General features: G+C 46.7%; 1 protein-coding gene and 1 long non-coding RNA gene across 2 annotated transcripts; both read right to left on the bottom strand.

The window, feature by feature from the left end:
• Positions 1-6,820: 6,820 nt before the first annotated feature.
• Positions 6,821-13,348, bottom strand: LOC140387626 (mucin-2-like). Its single transcript, XM_072470820.1, has 5 exons — positions 13,340-13,348; positions 13,011-13,250; positions 12,741-12,897; positions 9,442-9,570; positions 6,821-6,966 (listed from the first exon to the last, which is right to left on the bottom strand). Exons 1-5 carry the CDS (start codon positions 13,346-13,348, stop codon positions 6,821-6,823), a joined length of 681 nt encoding a protein of 226 aa, XP_072326921.1.
• Positions 13,349-17,009: 3,661 nt separating this feature from the next.
• Positions 17,010-20,657, bottom strand: LOC140387699 (uncharacterized). The gene is made up of 3 exons (XR_011933958.1): positions 20,535-20,657; positions 19,008-19,109; positions 17,010-17,134 (listed from the first exon to the last, which is right to left on the bottom strand). It is a non-coding gene; the product is annotated as an uncharacterized lncRNA (long non-coding RNA).
• Positions 20,658-22,005: the final 1,348 nt, after the last annotated feature.

The raw sequence follows: 22,005 nt of genomic DNA on the forward strand, positions 1-22,005 counted from the left end.
CCCCACTCCCTCCCATCACAATCCCCCCCCCCACCCCCCCCCCCCACCCCACCCCTCACCAGCGAGATCTCGTTTTCAGATTACCCCACTCCCTCTCACCACAACACCTCCCCCCCATCCCTCCCACCCACCCACCCCCCACCCACCTGCCCCCAGTTGAGATCTCGAGGTTTACAACAAGTTTTTATAAACGGGAACCAGGCAAAGGAAATTGGTTGTGGAGCACACATGGAAGTAGAGTCTCCAGGAGAGGGTGGCATGCCCAGCAAGTACCCTGGCACTGCCCTGGCACCTTGGCACTGCCACCTGGGAGGGCTATTAAAATCCATCTTTAAGGATCCACATCCAGTTGGAACAACTAGTGAGTTAATATTTCATCCATTTCAGGTGGATGAGGTGAGAACTAGGCAGTGCTTGGAAAAACATTGTGACATTATTTCCATGACCATTACAGTTAGACAAAGATTAATCAGAGGAACAAATTCCCTTTAGTGCTGTGAAGCAGGAGTGTGCACATGCATGCCCATAATTTAAATTCAAACTCGTACACAAGCATGCACCACCCCTCCCCATCCCCTGTCACCCTACCACAATACCAGCAGAGTCTCACTATTGCAGAACTCAAGTTTTAATGGTCTCATTGGGCGAGATCCAGATGAACATATTTAAATGAGCCATTAGGCTCATTTAAGTATGTCTAAGATGGATAATCGCGAAGCCCAGGAACTACCAACATCACCTGGGAGACCTCGCATTTAACACTGATCCACACAAACGCTTAGTAGGCGTGATGGCATCTGGGGGTGTCTCGAAGGCCATTGGAGGCCCATGGGTGGTCGTACTCTGGGCAATGTGGTACGCCAGCACTCGAGCTGGCACCAGGATACTTTAGCACTGCCAGCCTGGCACCTTAGCACTGCCACCCAGGCACCCTGAAAGTGTCACCCTGGCACTGCCAGGGTGCCAAAGTGGAACTGCCCTGCTGGAAGGGGCACTGCTAGGGTGCCAGGCTGGCAGTGCCAAGGTGCCCAGATGTCAGGTTGACTGTGCGAAGGATCAGGCCGGGAGGTGCCCTTAAGAAGTGGGGTAAGGGGGGCCCGAGGTCACCCCAAGAGGTAAGTTGGGGCAGTGGGAGGATTCAGCAGCTGCGGGCAGTTGCCAAAGAGAGTTGAAAGATCGGGACGGCATTTTAAAATGGTGAGCCCATCAGTGCAGGAAATGAGGTATGTGCAGGAAATTATGTAAGTACAGCCTCGATGGGGCATGCCCCGCAGAGACCAAATAAAATGGCAGCGTCCTTTTAGATAGCTGGGTCACTCCTGGCACTGCAGGTGCCGAGAGACACCCAAAACAAGTTCAAAACTGGACATTTTCTGTTAAATCTCACCCTATATCTTTTATAACTGAGTTATTTAATGGTTAGCTTCAGAAAGTTTGGCAAGGTTCTACATTTGTGATCAATGGCTGAAGTAGCAAATAATGAAACAGAAGGTTTAAAACCAGGAATCAGAGAGCTAGTACCAATGAGGAACTTTCATGTCGCTTTAGTCTTGATACTCTCTATTTTCCATGCATACTACTGGAACAGACAAAGAGAAGGAAGATATTGAAAAACAAAATGCTGGACTGACCACCGACTAATCCGCTCTGCCATCTCCATCACCCTGGCCCCAAACCGGCAGAGGCGGAAGAAGCTCTGCCACAGGAGACTCAATGTCGCTGGACTCAAAGACCCCGAGTCAGCACCTCACAGCTAACCTGGCGACAACCAATGAGCCAGAGCCTCAGAATGCCCACAGCACCTGGTCCACCTTCAAAGCCGCTATAGTCAGCACCTGCGAGGAGACACTCACACCCTTTACCAGGAAACACCAAGACTGATTCGACATGAACGATCAGGAGATCCAGGATCTCCTTGATCGTAAGACTTTCCTGACTGACAAAACCCGAGTGAAAGGAAACAAGTCTGCAGGTAACTGAAGGTAGAGGTGCAACAAAGAACTCATGACCTATAGAAAAGATGGTGGTTTTGCAGGAGACCCAGCAACTTGCTGACAACCACGATATGCACAGCTTCTTCAGCACAATCAAAACCCTCTACTGTCTGATTATCCAGGGACCACCCCACTGAGAGCCAAAAATGGAGAGGCGCTCATCAGAGAGGCAGTCAATGCCCACTGGAGAGATGACATAACCAACATTCAACATAACCATTCTTGGCACCGTCCTGCAACGTGCTACCTGCCACCAATTCCAACATGGCGCCGGAGCGAGGCAATTTCTTGCAAGCTGTGCCCAGCACGCCCTCTAATTCTATCCCGATGTACGGTATACATTGCCTGTATAGCATGCAAGAAACAATACTTTTCACTGTATACTAATACATGTGACAATAATAAATCAAATCAAATCAAAACCATCTCCACACAACCCCAGCTGGCCGTGAGGTCAAAAAAGCAATCCGACAGCTGAAGAACACCAAGGCCTCTGCCGCAGATGGAATCCCCACAGAATTACTAAGATGCGGCGGAGAGGCACTCTTGACGAGAATCCACAACCTCACCACCCTTATCTGTAAGGAAGAGAGCATGCCGGATGATCTCAGAGATGCCATCATTGTGATCATCTTCAAGAAAGGAGACCGGTCCGACTGCGGAAATTACAGAGGGATTTCCCTACTCCCTGCCACGGGAAAGGTCATTGCGAGAATTTTCCTCAACTGCCTCCTCCCCGTGGCTGAAGAGCTCCTCCCTGAGTCTCTGCAGCTTCCATCCTTCAAGAGGCTCAATGAACATGATCATCAGTGCTTGGAAAATCCAAGAAACGTGCAGGGAGCAGCATCAACCTCTGTACATGGCCTTCTTCAATCTTGCAAAGGCCTTTGACTCTGTCAACCAGGAGGGATTGTGGAGCATCCTACTCAAATTCGCTGCCTGCAGAAGTTCGTCACCATTCGCCTGCCCCATGATGACATGTAAGCCTCGCCAATGACATGATCCTCACCAACGGAACCACCACAGACCCAATACGTGTTCAAACTGGGGTCAAACAGGGCTGTGTCATCGCACCAATTCTCTTCTCCATCTTCCTCGCACCAACACTCCACCCAGTCACCCTGGAAATCCCTACTGGAGTGGAGCTAACCTACCGGCAAGTGGGAAACTGTTCAACCTCCGACACCTCCAGGCCAGAACCAAGACTTGATGGGCCGAATGGCCTCCTTCTGCACTGTATGTTCTATGTTCTAAGACCACGCCAACATCTGACATCAATCTGTAGTGCACAGACGACGCCTGTGTGTGTGCACATTCAGAGGCCGAGCTACAAACCATCGTTAACGCATTCACCAATGCATATGAAAGAATGGACCTCAGACTAAACATCCGGGAAACAAAGGTTCTCTACCAGGCCGCTCCTGCCGAACAGATCTGCCCCCCCAATCATCAAGATCCATGGTAAGCCCTTGGACAATGTGGATCATTCCCATACCTTGGGAGCCTCCTCTCGGTCCGAGCAGACATTGACAACGAAATGCAACATCGACTCCAATGTGCCAGTGCAGTCATTGGACACCAGAGGAGTAGAGTATTCGAAGATCAAGACCTCAAACCGAGCCCCAAGCTCATGGTCTACAGAGCAGCTGTGGTCCCCACCCACCTGCATGCATCAGAAACATCAAATCCTTGGAGACGTATCACCAACGCTGCCTCGGGAAAATCCTGCACATCCTCTGGAAGGATAGACAAACCAACGTGAGCGTCCTCTTCCAGGCCAATATCCCCAGTGTCGAGGCACTGGTAACGCTCGACCAGCTGTGATGGGCAGGCCACATTGCCCGCATGCCCGACACAAGACTCCCAAACAAGTGCTCTACTCCGAGCAACGCATTGGCAAGAATTCACTAGGAGGGCATAGGAAATGCTACAAGGACACTCTGAAAGCCTCCCTAATTAAATGTAACATCCCCATCGACAAGTGGGAATCGCTTGCCTTAGAATGGACAAACTGGAGAAAAAGAATCCACAAAGGTGACAATCACCTTGAGCGTTGTAGTGTGGAGCACGTAGAGGCCAAGTGAAAACAGCGGAAGGAGAGCCCAGAATCCAAAGTGTCCCACTGACCCACCTTATCAAGCACCACCTACCAAACCTGTGGTAGAATCTGTGGATCCAGGATGGGGCTATTCAGCCATCGCAGAACCCACCTCCCTGGAGTGGAAGCAAGTCATCCTCGACACTGAGGGACTGTCCAAGGCATTCCCTATTTTCCATGCATATTAATAGTACAGCCAAGGAGAAGGAAGATGTTCAAAATTTGAAGAGGATAACAGAAACAGAAGAAAGGACAAAGAATTATGAATAATCTGACCCGGGCCAGAATTCTCCGGCGACGGGATTCTCTGGTCCTGCCGGCAGCATACCCATGTGTTTCCCGGTGGCTTGGGTTGGCTTAGTGGGAAATCCGCCAAGAAGCACATGGCTGGGAGGCTGGGAATCCTGCTCCTGATTAGAAAGGTTTAGCTATTTTAGGCAATTGGAGCAACAGGTGGCAGATTTAATTCCACAGGCATTAATGCAAATTTGTTTAAATAATCATGATGGGATGTGGGCATTGCTGGCTGGGCCAGTATTTATTGCACATTCCTAATTACCCCTGAACTGAGTGGCATTTCAAAGTTAACCACATTGCTATGGCTCTGGAGTCACATGTAGGCCAGAGCAGGTACGGGTGGAGGATTTGCTTTCCTAAAGAGCATTAGTGACCCAAGTGGGTTTTTCCGACAATTAACCATGGTTTTGTGGTCATCATAAGACTTTTCATTCCAAGTTATTTATTGAATTCAAATTTCATCAGTGCCGTGGTGGGATTTGAACCCAGGTCCCCAGAGCATTACCCTGGACTCTCAATGCAAAATGGGCATAACAGAGTCATGAACAAATGGTATAGGGGGTGCCAGTAGAGTTGGATTAATTCACAGGATCTGGGCGTCACTGCAAGGACAGCATTTGTTGCTCATCCCCATTCAACATTGGAAATGTGGTAATTAACTAGTCCATGTACTATAGGTACTCCCTGTGCTGGCGAGTAGGGAGGTCCACAATTTTGACCCAGTGACGAACAAACTGTTCTTTGTGCCAGTAGCCAACAGAGATAAAGAGAAAATAAACTGAAAGAATCAGCTGAAGCCATTGGCTAAAACTTCTGTTAGGCAGGGAAATTGAGGGCAGCACGGTGGCGCAGAGGGTTAGTCCTGCTGCCTCACAGCGCTGAGGTCCCAGGTTCGATCCCGGCTCTGGGTCACTGTCCGTGTGGAGTTTGCACATTCTCCCGTGTTTGCATGGGTTTCGCCCCACAACCCAAAGATGTGCAGGGTAAGTGGATTGGCCACACTAAATTGCTCTTTAATTGGAAAAAATGAATTGGGCACTGTAAATTTTTTTTTAAGGCATGGAAACTAGTGCTATCTCCTCCTGTCTCCAAGGCATAAATCACAACATGAAGAATTTTGAAGATTATGTTATCATGAAAGCAAACAGTGTAAATGGATCGAACAGACAAATAAGTAGTTCTCAAGGACGACATTAAGAATATATTGAGGGCATCGGAATGTTTGAAAACCTCTGTAAAAGGAATACGTTTCTTGGATATATCATGCTTTTCCTGGTTACTAAAAATTGCATTTATTATAATTTTATTTCAACATGAAGTACGTTTAAGGTTAAACAATCAAACACATTGGGCACGATTGAACGGCCATGTTGTGCCCAAAAAGCAATACGTCGCGACCAACGTGGCCTATAGAAGCCAGAAGACCACTCTCCTGGGATCTACCCAGCTCTCAACACCTCACGTGATCTAACGCGATCTCGCAAGACATTGCAATGTGAATCCCAGCCATTGTGGGCGGGATGACTTTTTGGCAAATCTGCATATTAGAGTGAGACAGATAATCTCACTTTAATATACAGTTTCCCGAGACACCCGAGGCGTTGGGGTCAATCCCCTTCACCTCGGAGTACTGGGCGAGTGCAGTTCAATACTGGTCTCCACAAACGGGGACCAGATAAAATGGCACTCGTAGGGCAGCACGGTAGCATAATGGTCAGCACAGTTGCTTCACGGCTCCAGGGTCTCAGGTTCGATTCCCGGCTTGGGGCACTGTCTGTGTGGAGTCTGCACGTTCTCCCCGTGTGTGTAGGTTTTCTCCGGGTGCTCTGGTTCCCTCCCACAGTACAAAGATGTGCAGGTTAGGTGGAATGGCCATGATAAATTGCCCTTAAGTGTCCAAAAAAGGTTAGGTGGGGTTACTGGGTTATGGGGATAGGGTGGAGGTGTGAGCTTGAATGGGGTGCTCTTTCCAAGGGCCGGTGCAGACTACATCGGCTGAATGGCCCGTTCTGCACTGTAAATTCTATGATCTAGGCAAGGTGGCATCCTGGCACTGTTGGTGCTGCCTGGGTACCCTGGCACTGCCAGCCTGGCATGCTCACAGTGCTACGTGGGAGCAGCCTGATGCTGCCAAGGTGTTCAGGTGACACTGCCAGTTGGCAGGTCAGGGTACCAGGTTGGCAGTGCCATTTTCTCCACGATGGCAATCGTGCCGGGGTGCCCTGCACGGGTGTTGGAGCAGGCCCAGGGAACCACTCATAGTGAGTTAGTGCTTGGGGTGGGTCAAGGGTCGAGTCTGGGCTCCAGAGAAATAGCGTCCCGATTTCTCACTGCGAGCGTCAGGAAACATGCGGCTAAACGCGCTTTGGGACTTTGATCCCATTTAATTAAATCACGCCCATCATTTAGAAATCGATAATTATGTGATACTTTACCATTGTCCACAGTTCATAATATACACTTCATTTGGTTGCATTAATAGTCCATTATAATAACAGGTACACTCAGATAAGGGAACACATTTCATCATATTTCCATCCAGATAAGGAGCATGATTAGGGCAATTTGCATAACAACCTGTACAATAAAAGAAAATAGTAAAATTAGTCTGAGACATTAAACCTAACTAAGCTACTAAAGCTGAAATACATTTTACCTATCGATTGACACAAACCTTTTGGGGATAATTTCATGAGTGACTAAATTTTTAAGAGCCACAATTTAGCCCACTCACTTTGTGCAGATGGGTAGGCTGTGCACTACTCATGGTCTACCCCTTTGTACCTGAACATGCCAAAAAGTGTCCTGACACTGGGCTAGGACTCCAACTTTCAAACTGAAGCAGCCTACTACTTGGACCTGTTGCTTGCCCTATTTGCCATATTAAGTAGGCATTGAGCAATGTGACCAATTGCCCCTCCCCCAACAAGCAACTGCCAACCATAAACTGGCTGCTGGCAATCACCTCAGTTCCATTTGTGATGTGTAAATTATTTGAAGAGTATTGTGACATTTGGCTGCTTAACGAGCAGGGCCTTACTTTGCACTTTGTAAAGGAGGCAAAAAATAGACTGGAAAATGCGGGAAGCTGCCATATCATGCCCACTCATGAGCTGCAGCAGAGTGCCCAAATGTCATCCACTGTTAGCCATCAGCACATAATCATGGTCTCGGCTTCCAAATGGTTCAGATCTCATAGCAGCAACCATAGGTGAGCAGCAGACACACCTGCCAGTTATCTACTTCAAGTTAAAATTGGCTCTCCTGATTCACCCTCAGAAACAAACTGGTGGGAAGATTCCATCCAGTCATTGCATAGGGAAATTATAAATGCATTAAAAATACATTTCACAACACATAGGAAATCTTTCTCGGTTAAACATGCGATAGGCAGTGATATGTAAGTTAGGTCTGCACACTGCCGATGTACATGCTAGGGCAACACTGTGGTATAGTGGTTAGCACTGCTGCCTCACAGCATGAAGGACCCAGGTTCAATTCCGGTGTTGGGTGACTGTGTGGAGTCTGCACGTTCTCCCTGTGTCTGCCTGGGTTTCCTCCTGGGGCTCCGGTTTCCTCCCACAGTCCAAAGATGTACTAGTTAGCTGAATTGGCCATGGTAAATTGCCCCTTAGTGTCCAGGAATGTGCAGGTTAGGTGGGGATGCAGGGATGGTGTGGGGGAGTGGACCTGGGTGGGGTGCTCTTTCGGAGGGTCGATGCAGACATAAGGGGCTGAATGGCCTCCTTCTGCACAATAGGGATTCTATGAAATGATGCAAGGGGCATCATGAAATATTTCCATGATAAGGAAAAAACTTAGAAGCCTAGCTAAGTCTTCAAGTAAAACGTAATAAAATGTAATAAGCTGAGGGGAGCCAAAGTCAACTCCCTCAGCTGGTGCAAACAGCAGGAGAGCAACATGGGATCATTGACATATTTCAGCGCAGAGGCTAGCTCAGCTATTTCAAAAGTTCAGTGAGGCCTTGAGGGTTCACTGAAGCCACATTCAGGTCCTATTAAAGCCACCAATTCAATGTAAATATATGTTGATGTATCCTGCAGCTCTGTTCTTGGGCCAGTTTAGGGAAGGCATCATAAAAGGAATTATAAAATAAAGTATGACACCAAGTCACATAAGGAGATATTAGGTCAGGTGGCCAAAACCTTGGTCAAAGAGGTAGGTTTTAAGCATTGTCATAAAGGATGAAAATTAAGTAGAGAGGTGGAGAAGTGTAGGGCGGTTATTGCAGAGTCTGGGGCTAATTATTATTGGTGGAATGATTCATATCAGGGATACACAAGATCAACACCAGAATTCGGGGAGTGGAGCTATCTTGAAGAGTTGTGGGACTGGAGGAGATTACAGAGATAGGTAGAGGTGATGGATGGGTTTGAAACCAAGGGTGAGAATTTCAGAATCAAGACGTTGCTTGAATAAGAACTAATGTGGTCGTGGTGAGCACAGGATGACAGTTGAAGGGGACTTGATGCAAGTTAGGCCAGCAGAGTTTCGGATGGCCTCAAGTTTACAGGGGTAGAAGGTGGAAACACAGCCAGGAATAGCCAAGTTAGAAGAAGGAAAGCATGAAAGAGCATTCAGCACCCACTGAGCTGACCTCCAAGGTGAGGACCTCAGAATGGCCAGCTGAGAGATGTCACTGCAAAACCCTGCCTACACCAAACTTCCTATTCACAGCATTCAATGATATTGAGCTATCTTAATATCTTAATATGAAAAGTTCATGCGTAATCTGTAGACTGTGTACGTTAACATGCACCCTCTTAAGTAGCAGTCCATCATGTGGAGACTGAGACATCAGAAACCATGCTTTTTGAGAATTAAAAACAGGCACGTCATTCAATGACAATTTCAGATAATAGAAATAATTTTCAGGATAAACTTGAGGCAATGTTTGCTATATTATTACTATAAAGCCACGATGTATATACTCAAATGATTATTAACCTTGAAAGATATTTTGAGAAATTAATTCTGCGACATATCACATATAACTAAATCATAGACTAACTAGAATAAAAGAAATGAAACCTTCAAGAACTTTAGAGAACGTTTCTGCAACAGGATGGTTATTGCACATCTTTGGAGTTATCCTTGTCCCACATGGTTTGTAGTGCCACTTGCAATCAGGACCGTGGTTATAATAGTCACAGTATATAGCTGCAATATAAAATATAAACAATTCATATCCTTTAATACCACAAGAAGAATGAAACTATTGTGGAATATTCTAATTGAGAGCGTGCCAGTAAATCAAATGAAATATCTGCCCTTCCAAAAAAAGAAACACAGGCTGAGATGACAAGCTGCCAAGCTGTGAGCACCACCTAGAGGAGTAGAGGCTACAAGATTGGAGAGCTCACTGTCGGGAGGGTGAAACCAACGGGAGTGTGCAGTGAAAAATCAGAGTGCTAGCTTGGAGTTCAGAGCTCCTGAGGTGACATCAAGGGCGGGATTCTCCGACCCTCCGCCGGGTCGGAAAAGCGCCATGGGTCGGCGTGAATCCCGCCCCCGCCTTCCTCCAAATTCTCCCCCCCACCAAAAATTGCCTCGGCGTGAGTCGCGCCGCCCACCTCGGAGAATGGCGGGGACCGGCGGGACTCAATGGGCCCCGGGCCTCCACAAATTCTCAAGCCCACAATGGGCCGAAGTCCCGCCCGTTCATTGCCAGTCCTGCCGGCGTAAATTAGAGTAGGTCCCTTACCGGCGGGACCTGGCAGCGGGGCGGGCTCCGGGGTTCTTGGGGGGGCGCGGGGGCATCTTGCCCCGGGAGGTGCCCCCACGTGATCGGGGCCCACCGATCCGCGGGCGGGCCTGTGCCGTGGGGGCACTCTATCCTTCCGCACCGGAGGCTGTGGTCCTCTGCCATTCCCGGTGCGGAAGCGAATCCCTCTGCGCATGCACGGGGATGATGCCAGCACACGCTGGCACCGTCGTGCATGCGCCGACTCACGCTGGCGGAGGCCCTTCGGCGCCGGTTGGCATGGCGCCAAGCCCCTTTCCCACCGGCCGGCGGGGCGCAAACCACTCCAGGGCGGGCCTAGCCCCTGAAGGTGCGGAGGATTCCAGAGTGACGCCAGAGTGATTCATGCCACACCGACCCGCTGGGACCCCCCGCCCTGCCAAGTAGGGGTGAATCCCGCCCCAGGATTCAAAAGTGATGCGGGGCAAATGGAACCAGCTGATTGGATGAGTATTTACTACTTTTATCGCTAATAGATTGTAAGGTCTTTATTTTCAAAGTTTGAAAGGTCTATACTCTGTAGTAACGAGGACCAGAGAAGAGGGGTCAAGAGTAATTGATATCATTTGATTTGGGGCAATTTAGCGTGGCCAATCTTTGGGTTGTGGGGGCGAAACCCACGCAAACACGGGGATAATGTGCAAACTCCACACGGACAGTGATCCAGGGCCGGGATCGAACCTGGGATCTCGGCGCCGTGAGGCAGCAGGGCTAACCGAAATAGTTTAATGTAAAGAGTTAAGTCATGGCAGCAGAGCTCAAAGCCATGGTATGCTCCTCCTGCTTTATGTTGAAATCTGGGAACATTTCCAGTGCCCAGGGTCAGTATGTGTGCAGTAAGTGTCCGTAGCTGCAGCTCCTAGAAGCCCGGGCTTTGGAGTGGAGCAGCGGCTGGGGAGCATCCACAAGGTGTAGAGTATTGTGGATAGCACATATAGAGAGATGGTCACGCTGCAGTCTAAGACTCCACAGGCAGGAAGGGAATGGGTGACCACCATGCAGAGCAAGAGGACTAGACAAACAGTGCAGGAATCTCCCATGGCCATTCCCATGAAAAGAAAATATGCTACTTTGGATACTGTTGGGTGGAGTGGCCTCTCAGGAAGTAATTTGAAAAGTAGGTCAAGGGCCAGAATCAAAGGTAATGATTGCTACCAGGGACGCATGTGGGTCAGATCAGAAATAGCAGGATATCTCCAATGAATATGTGGCTGAAGAGATGATGCGCGGGGGAGGGTTTCAGATTCCTGAAACATTGGGACCGGTTCTGGGGGAGGTTGGACGAGTATAAACGGGGGGGGTTGCACCTGCGAAGGACCGGGACTGATGACTTAGAGGAGCAGTTGCTGTAGTGGTTGGGGAGGGTTTAAACTAAAATGACAAGGGGATGGGAACCTAAGCACGGAGTGAGTGGGGGAGGAAACAAGGATGTGAATAAAAGACAAAAAGGGGACTAAGAAGAGTGATTGACAGTGAAATCAAGGGCCAGAATCAAACAGGACTACAGTTAAAAATAATGGAAATGGGACAAGGAATGTTAAACAGTCAAGCCTGAAGCCTTTGTGCCTTCATGCATGGAGCATCCGCAATAAAGCAGCTGAATTAATCAAGTAAATAGATGTAAACGGGTATGAAATAGTCAGGATTACAGAGACATGACTGCATGGTGACCAGGGATGGGAATTGAACATCCAGGGGTTTTCAGCATTTAGGGAAGACAGAATAAAAGGAAAAGGCAGTGGGGTTACTTTGCAGGTCAAAGAGGAAATTAATGTAATAATGGAAGGATGTTAACTCCAACATTGTGGAATCTGTATGCGTAGAGGTGAGAAACACCAAGGGGCAAAAAACATTAATAGGGGTTGTATATAGACCCCCAGACTGTAGCGGTGATGTTGGGGATGGTATTAAACAGAAAATTAGAGATTAATGGGCAGCAAGGTGGCACAGTGGTTACCATTGCCGCCTTACAGTACCAGGGAACCTGGGTTCAACTCCGGCCTTGGGTGACTGTGTGGAGTTTGCACATTCTCCCCGTGTCTGCGTGGGTTTCCTCTGGTTGCTCTGGTTTCCTCCCACTATTCAAAGATGTGTCCAAAGTTTAGGTGGTGTTGTGGGCTAGTGGGCCTAGATATGGTTCTCTTTCAGAGGGTCAGTGCACTCGATGGGCCAAATGGTCTCTTCCGCACTGTAGGGATTCTATGATTATTAGAATATGATAAAGGAATGCGATAAAGGAATATCTGTATTTATAGGTGACCTTAATCTGCATGTAGATTGAGCAAATCAAATTACTAATAATCCTGGCTGATCAACAGGTTCAAAGGAGTGAGGATGTTCATTGCTGACAGAACTGTTCACTGAACAGGCCCATTGTTGACCAGAAAAGGACGTCTGTCAACGCTATAGAGACAGAATTGTGGTCCTTGATTGGAGGGGAAATACATTTGTATTTTAAACATCTCCTGCAAAGTTGGAATTTCTTTCAGATGATATTCGGAACTCGTCTTGTTGAGTTATTAAAAGTACATTGAGATTCCCTTAAACTGGTCCTTGATTAACGTGCATGATGAAAGTCATTACTTACGACATGATTCTGGGGTTCTCCAGTCAATACAAACACCAGCTTTACTACAAACTTCTGCATACACTGCCACTGTAGTACAGAAACCCAGAAATCTTCCTTCCATGTCACAGGCACATGCTTCCTTGACACAAGAGTCGTAGTATGGCTGTGGGTCAACCTGATGGGGTGTAGGTCCAGAGTGTCAGAAAGCACATGAACAGAGGCCTCATCTCTTTTTATTTTGAAACTTTGTTGATGCAACTCCTTATATAGACACTCATTAATTCCTACCATTTTATGGCATTCTTTAAAAATGTCTCCATTAATGATGCCGCATTTCCTTGCTGCCCATGCATAACAATATGGATTTCTGTCACAAGGAGAAATTTGGGTGACTAATGAGCAGCATGGCTTTGGAGATATCCAGCTTTCTGCAAATTCCACAACACTGGTAACCAATGATTTTGACTTTGTCATTTGATCATCTTCAATCCGGGAATTGTAATTTCCACAGAGGCCAACTACTTTGTTCTGTAATACATTTTCAAAAGAATACAAGAATGAATCACTGAGAACAGTAACATTTTTATTAAACATATATTCTCCTCAGGAAAAAGTACCTTTCTCATCACGTCCAACCATGTCATATGTTTCAGAGGCAACCTGATCTAGGTCTACAAGATTTTGAGAGGCATAGAATATAGAATTTACAGTGCAGAAGGAGGCCATTCAGCCCATCGAGTCTGCACCAGCTCTTGGAAAGCGCACCCTACCCAAGCCCACACCCCCTCCCTATCCCCATAACTCAGTAACCCCACCCAACACTAAGGGCAATTTTGAACACTAAGGGCAATTTAGCATGGCCAATCCACCTAACCTGCCCATCTTTGGACTGTGGGAGGAAACCGGAGCACCCTGAGGAAACCCACGCACACACGGGGAGAACGTGCAGACTCTGCACAGACAGTGACCCAAGCAGGGAATCGAACCTGGGACCCTGGAGCTGTGAAGCAATTGTGCTAACCACTATGCTACCGTGCTGCCCACTTAAGGGTAGAGTGGATGGGCAGGTCTTTCCTAAGGTGGAAGGGTCAGTCACTGGGGGCCATAGGTTTAAGATCCATGGGGCAAAGTTTAGAGGAGATGTGCGAGGCAGGTTTTTTACACAGAGGGTGGTGAGTGCCTGGAACGCGCTGCCAGGGGAGGTTGTGGTACATTAACGGCGTTCAAAAGGCATCTTGACAAATACATGGATAGGATGGGTATAGAGGGATACAGCACTAAGAAGTGCTGAGGATTTTGGCCAAGGATGGTATCATGACCGGTACAGGTTTGGAGGGCCAAACGTCCTGTTCCTGTGTTGTATTGTTCTTTGTTCTTTGTATCAACAAATTACAATAATTAAAATTGGAATATTAAAATAACTTTGCATTTGCATCAAATGAAGAACCTTTACGGTACACTGCTTCCAATTTTACATAGAATCCCTACAGTGCAGAAGGAGGCCATTCAGCCAATCGAGTCTGCACCAGCCCTTGCAAAGAGCACTCTACTTAAGCCCATGCCTCCACCCTATCCCCGTAACCCAGTAATCCCACCTATCCATTTGGACACTAAGAGGCAATTTAGCATGGCCAATCCACCTAACCTGCACATCATTGGACTGTGGGAGGAAACCGGAGCACCCCGAGGAAATCCATGCAGACGCAGGGAGAAACTCCACACAGACAGTCACCCGAGGCCGGAATTGAACTCGGTCCCTGCCAAAATTGCCAATATGATGCCAAAATTCTTCATTGGTCTTTAAATAAAGTATTTCCAACATTGAAATAAACCATATAACTCACTGCTCAATTTTTACCATCCCTTCTTCCTACCCTACCAAATAAATAGTAACTCTTTTTTACAAAACAAAATAATAAATAGTAATAAAATTCCTTAGTATATAAATGTCTCTTCTTTGTCTTTGGGTTGTATTACTTGGATGCTGATAGCATGGGTGCAAAAGCAACAGTCCGGTTCATGTTAATATAATGGGTATATATTGTAAAACATGCACAGCAGATTTTGTAATTAAAGTACCATTTCAAATGATTTATAACAAAATGCAACAAGCCAAACTAAAAAATCGTCACCCAAAACTAAGGATTGTAGTTTTCCAATTGAGTTGGATTCCAATTAAATAAAAGATAATGGCCCGATTTTAACCTATTCAAAACCTACCCATTTGCACAGGGCTAAAATTGGGCCCAATATATTACAATTGATTCACAATTCATTAAAGTTTATCGTTGACAGTCAAAAGAAAAATTTGTACACATTTGTAGATATCTGTTGAAAACCCTCTTAAGAGTAACAAAATTACAAACATGGTTTAAATTAAGCTGTAATATTACATTAGGATCAAACCTATGGCCAATACAATTTGATCTTTAAAAGGTTAAATTTACTCTATGTGTTAAAGGTAGCACATATTAAGGGCTAAATGTTAAGACCACAATGGGGACCCAGTCATTGGGCCCAAAAGCCAGCGATGAGCCATTGAGGGATACAGAGTATAGTGACCCCAAGTTGGGAGAGCAGAATGGAGGCCACAGTTTCAGGCATTCTTGCAAATCTATTTGTCTTTTGCAAATTGGGCAGTAAGAAAAACTTCGGAGAAATGTTATATCTCAAGCACTTAATAATACTCAACTTTACAGTCTAAAACATTTTGGGGAAAGGAGTGAATTTCTTTGCAGGAACACAGTTGTTTCTGAATCATGAGCACGATGATAATGTGGATACCGTTAAAGAGCCACTGGAAGTAAGAATTGGGAGATACCATAGAAGGTGGGCAGCACGGTAGCACCGTGGATAGCACTGTAGCTTCACAGTGCCAGGGTCCCAGGTTCGATTCCCCGCTGGGTCACTGTCTGTGTGGAGTCTGCACGTTCTCCCCGTGTCTGCGTGAGTTTCCTCCGGGTGCTCCGGTTTCCTCCCAAAGTCCAAAGACTTTGCAGGTTAGGTGGATTGGTCTGCTAAATTGCCCTTAGTGTCCAAAAGAAGGTTTGGAAGGGTTATTGGGTTACAGGGATAGGGTGGAAGTGAGGGCTTAAGTGGGTCGGGCAGACCCGATGGGCTGAATGGCCTCCTTCTGCACTGTATGTTCAACGTTCAAAGCTTTATCAATACCGATTCCTTCAGATATATTGACCTCATGAGGGCATACATTGGCTTTTAAACAAAGCAACATTTTAGAAAGCTACGCTGCACCCAAGGTTATGGAGAGTTATTTTAATTCAGCCAGTTTAACAAACAACAAAATGTGTGGATGATAAAGTGAATGCAACCTTGAATTTATACACCAACCAGTCTCTGCTGACCTGATACAGGTCATGTGCATTATTGCAGTAACACAGATAGTCAGTTCATGCAAGAATTCCAATATATTCCCTTCCGGCTGCACACTGCCCAGCAAACCCAGTGAGGTTTATGGCAGAAATCCTCTAGGCAAATATTATTGATGCTAATCATTCAAGGTCCAAGATGGGAATCCTCTTCAACTTAGATTACAGAAAAGGCTTTAATTTTGATAAAATGAACTGAGATCAAAGCCAACACTAGTCTAGATACACCGACCAACATGAAGTATCTGCAGCCAAGGTCCATTGATTAAATACATCAAAAGGCGAAGACCTTCCTGCGAGAGAAAGGCAGGAAAGCCAATTCATCCATGACAACTCATTAGAGCTTGTTTAGACAGGTTTTGGAAAAATTGTCAACTGGCAACTTGGAGACCAATGCTTCTAAATCGTCAACTATTCATTTAATCAATTATCACAATCTCAGATAATTCTCTACTAAATTTATATTCAAAAATAAATGAATGCTGAATAACCGTAACATAACTGAACTGCCTCTGCTAGCTTTTTGTCAATTAACTCTCTCCACTCATTATTTACATGCTCAATAACAATAATTTCAGTGAAGTTGTTGTAGACTCATTAATGTTAACATATCCCTGGTAGCGCAGCTCCCGACTGGCACAGCATTTATCTTCAATGAAGTATCGGTCGGCATTCCATAGTTAGGATGTGTTTTGTGGAATTCCTCATTATTTTCTGATCAATAATATTTGGTGAAATATGTCAATTTCTCAAAACCCATTAAGGCCTTCACTCTGTTTATGGGGTTAATTCCTATTTGCTAATACTTGACACACACAGAAAAAATTGAAGTGCACTTACTTGCCACTTTGGAGCCAGTGCTACCGAAAATCTGGTCATTTTATCCCATATCACTGTTATTCCATTGGAAAATTCAAGAATTAAATAAAATCCGACGATGTGCATTGAATAGATATCTTCTCTGCATTGAATTTTATTAGAATATATATTATGTACTTTCCCATCAAGTAGCTTGATTTCCATATCCTATAAGAATATGTTGAAGAAGAAAATAAATTATGTTTAAACTAACAGTGCTAAAAATCCGTCTGCCCGTTTTTGTGCATGGATGTTGCGATCGGCATTCTGGCCAAATTGGTTTCAACAAAGGTTGCCGGCCTTCGGCATTTTCATGATCGTAACCTGGGGCTGAGTGGGTTCCTCATTGCCAGGCACATCTGCGCTTAGCAGCGGGCCTATCAGCATTGTGCTACTGGCACTTGGTTCAGTCAGTCAGCTCTTCTTAAAGACATACCGTCCTTCTTAAAGGAAAGCAGCACTGAATAAAGTTTCTGGAATTTAAAATTGAGCAAATGGAATTCCAGCGCAGAGGATGGTAGGAGACTCACAGATACAGCTCCAGGTGCATTAGCGGTCAGCAAGAGAAGAATCACAGCGGCCTGAATTTAATGTAGCCTGTCACAGTGGGAAACATAGCATCCGGCGCTTATTTAATCACGGGAGAGGCAATGCATCTGTCTCCCAGTGACAGGTAAAGATCAACTGATTAAACTGAGGGCCAGAAGGAACCCTTTGGAGAAATTCACCCACTGGTAGCACAGCTTTCCCATGCTTCCCAAAGGCTGCCCAGCAAACCTGACGGGTTTGCCCCGCAAACCTGACGGGTTTGCCCCAAGCCATTTACGGAAGGTTCCTCTCTCAAAGCCCCTGAGTGCCTGATTGAGTGACACAGCATTGGGAAGTGGGGTGGCTGCTGCAAGCCCCCATCCTGCCCTTGCCACCTGACACCAAAGCCCTGTCCCATGATCCTCTCCCTGCAACGTTCATCCTGCCCACACCCACCTGAGTCGAGGGAGCCTCTGAAAATCCCAGGGAAAATTCCGACAGCATTGCTGGCAGTAGCTACTGCTCCTGGTGGAACTGCCTGCAATGTAAGCAGCTGACCTTTGATCGACCAGCAGCTCTCAGAAGGGTGGGACTTCCACCCCGAGGTTCCTCAATACTGGGCAAGACTTGGCCCTGGTGAGTTAAGTGCCGGATATAACTTAATCCAATTGGGCCCCTCCCTCAGAAGAGATATAGATTTCCCTTTGGATATCCTACTGGTTGGCCAGACCCACATCAGTTACATTATATCCTGCCCCAACTTTCAGCAGGCGCAGGTAGTCCTCCAGGCCACTCTCGGAAGGGAGTAGGAGCAGTTGGTCAGAGCGGTGAACACCGGAGTCTGATCCTGAAGACCTGGTCGTATTGCTATTGAGCTCATGCAGCAGGTGAAAGCCAGCAAATGCATCTTCACATGGCATCTCCAAACAACCACACTCTCAACCTCTCATGCTGCTCAATGCACCACACCCCTTAACAATCACCCAGCAGCATTCCCTATTACCTCACATCCAGACATTTGCTTTACACATCTACCAATGGAGCACCCTTACACCTACCTCTCTTGCTGCCTCCATATAGCTCCAGCAATACACTCCACCCAAAAACACAACCATCAACCTTCTTCCCCTTCTCTCGTGGCAGGGCAAGTGGCACACAGCAGAAGGGAGCTAACAGAAGTGGCAGGAGACAAAGGGCACCTGAGTCCTACAAAGATAATGGCTCTCAGCATCCTGGGGCCGATTTGCTTCAGAGTCTGTCACATCTGGAATCACTGAGAACATAGAGGGTGACAGTATGCTCCTGCTTTATTCCCTTTCTTAACACTCACCTTACCCTCATCTTATATGGTGTAACGTGAATCTCTTCCTTCTTGTCTACCCCTGCCCTCACACCAACCTTCCCTTTCTGACTTCCCGCTTTCGGATACCCAAGAACTGCTCCCATACTTTCAAAACGTGCATTTATGTTTAAGCAGTAACAGCAGCTGCTTAGAAATTACAAAAACACATACCTCAATTAAAATTCTGATCGTTCTTGAACATGTCACACCATTTACACAGCAAGGCAAATTCTTGGTTAAAATTTGAAACGAATCGGGTCCTTCAAAGCTGCTCTAAAATTTAAAATAGAGATTGAAATATAGTGCCCTTCCTGCCGTTTAAGTCTTCCAGCCCCGCAGAAGGCGCCCTCCACCCGCAGTGGGTTCCCCAGTGGCACGGCCCCCAAGCAACGCGAATGGCTTAGGCGAGACCGGAATGGAGGGTCTGTGGTAGGGTGGAACGTAGGTGCGATTAAATTATTAAAAAGATGGCAGTGCAAGAAAAAAAGTGAAATGATAATAGTGTGATGAAATATTTTTTTCAATATTTTCCCAATATCACTGTGGTATACTGTGAAACAGATTGAAGTCTGTGATGTGTGTTTGAGTACAACTAATTTGATTAGATGAAGACAGTTAGACTGCAAGGTTAAAACATCAAAAAAAGGGTTAGGGATGAAAGCAAGTATTTTGAAGTGGAGATAAACAAGTCTAAGAAGGGAAACCTGTGGGCAGTGTGAATTAAAATTTGGGTTAGAAAGCTCTAATCTTTACTGTCACAAGTAAGCTTACATTAACACTGCAGTGAAATCACTGTGAAAAGCCCCTAGTCGCAGGTACAAGGAGGGAGAATTCAGTATGTCCAATTCACCTAACAGCAGGGGCGAAATTCTCCGTAATCGGCGCGATGTCCGCCGACCGGCACCAAAAACGGCGCAAATCAGTCCGGCATCGCGCCGCCCCAAACGTGCAGTATCCTCCGCAGCTTGACCGTCCGAGCCCTAACCTTGAGGGGCTAGGCTCGCGCCGGACTGATTTCCACCCCCCCAGCTGGCGGGAAAGGCCTTTGGTGCCCCCCCAGCTGGCGCGGAAATGACAATGCCGGGCGGCGCATGCGCGGGAGCGTCAGCGGCCGCTCACGGCATCCCCGCGCATGCGCTGTGGAGGTAGTCTCTTCCGCCTCCGCCATGGTGGAGACCGCGGGGAAGGCGGAAGGTAAAGAGTGCCCCCACGGCACAGGCCCGCCCGCGGATCGGTGGGCCCCAATCGCGGGCCAGGCCGCCGTGTGGGCACCCCCCGGGGCCAGATAGCCCTGCGCCCCCCCCCCCCAGGACCCCGGAGCCCGCCCGCGCTGCCTTGTCCCGCCGGTAAGAGAGGTGGTTTAAATTACGCCGGCGGGACAGGCATTCTAGCAGCGGGACTTCGGCCCATCCGGGCCGGAGAATCGCAGGGGGGAGGGGCCCGCCAACCGGCGCGGTGCGATTCCCGCCTAATTTACGCCAGCGGGACTGGCCGAAAGTGGGCGGCCGCTCGGCCCATTGCGGGCCGGAGAATCGCCAGGGGGGGTTGTTGTTTAAATTTCATGTTTAAATTTAATATTTGAAATCTCTCAACATGGTTTTATATTTTTGTCATTAACCTCAGCACAGATATTGTCTGAGGGGGGCAGAAAATCCCACCCGTTAACATTTTAACTTATTTTTCTCCATTAGGTCTCACCTGAGCAAAAATGGATTCACAATTGTTATCAAAGAACCACCTTTGTCCGTCAAAGGTTACATAATGGCCATCTCCATAAACCAGGCAAGTCTTTGTGCATTCATTTTGACTACATTGCCATGATCCACTTTGGCATGTGCTTTAATAAAAAGAATGCAAGGTCAAAATATTTTACAATGTTATTCAGGTAACGTTGCATTAGTTTATTTATTATTTGTTTAGAGTTTTATCTTACCAGATGTTGCAGTCCAGGTGGATTGTAGCTTTAGTTTTATAATACCTATCACCATATAAACAAGGACATTGTTCACGTGGAATGCAGTTACCAAATTGATCCTCCACTTGATCGTCCGGGCAGACACAGGCGGGAACACACACACTTGGCTTTAAATAGATAAAGGGCAATACTATTTTAATAATCATCTACAGGTACACTCTCTCATAACCAGCCAGGCTGTGTCAGATTTTGACTGTTTCCTTTTCTGCATACTGTCACTTCTGGAAAGAGTGTTCTCTGTATCCATTCAATAGAATCGTAGAAAGACCAATTAGGTCAACATGCAACCTTCAAAACCCAAGGGAATACAAGCTGATTTTGTCCAATCATTATTTAGCACTTTAATCTATAGTGCCCTGATAACTCAGTCCTGTAACCCCGTCAATTCAATATACCATGCCTGAAGTGGAGCACCCTGAACAAAATGCAGAGCAGCTAAATGGCCATGACACAGGAAGATGCTTAAACCAGCAAACAAGGTAAAACAGCAGGAAGAGTGGATGTTGGAAGTAGTCAGTTTACTGAGCCATGAAAATGGTAGCACCAGGAAAGTTTTCATCAGATCTGACTCAGAGAACATAGAACATACAGTGGAGAAGGAGGCCATTCGGCCCATCGAGTCTGCACCGACCCACTTAAGCCCTCACTTCACCCTGTCCCCATAACCCAATAACCCCTCCTAACCTTTTTTGGTCACTAAGGGAAATGTATCATGGCCAATCCACCTTACCTGCACGTCTTTGGACTGTGGGAGGAAACCAGAGCACCCAGAGCACTCAGCCATGAATTTGGATACTGGCATCTACAGTACTAAATCCATGAAATGTATGAACATTTGAGTGGTCCCAATATTTAAATGGAAAAACACTAATGATCACTGACTGGGTTTACAGATTGGACAAAATAGAAAGTCAACTATTTTTACGAATTATAAGTAATTGAATTAGGTTCATACAAGCAAGGAACCCATAAACGGACCCTTGGAAAGGTAAACATGCCACTAGTGGTGTGTTGGGTGTTCTGGATCACAAACAGGTCACCGACACTGGAAGTGGTACAACTCTATTTTATTATAAAGTTAACTATATTAACATACTTGAACTGTGGGTAAATGCAATACCAGCTTTTACTGTTGACCCTTGCCTAGTCGTAACCAGGTGATGCACTCAGCACATGGTGAATGTCTGTGTTGCA

This window comes from Scyliorhinus torazame, chromosome 13 (genome assembly GCF_047496885.1).
Source record: "Scyliorhinus torazame isolate Kashiwa2021f chromosome 13, sScyTor2.1, whole genome shotgun sequence".
Lineage (NCBI taxonomy): Eukaryota > Metazoa > Chordata > Chondrichthyes > Carcharhiniformes > Scyliorhinidae > Scyliorhinus > Scyliorhinus torazame.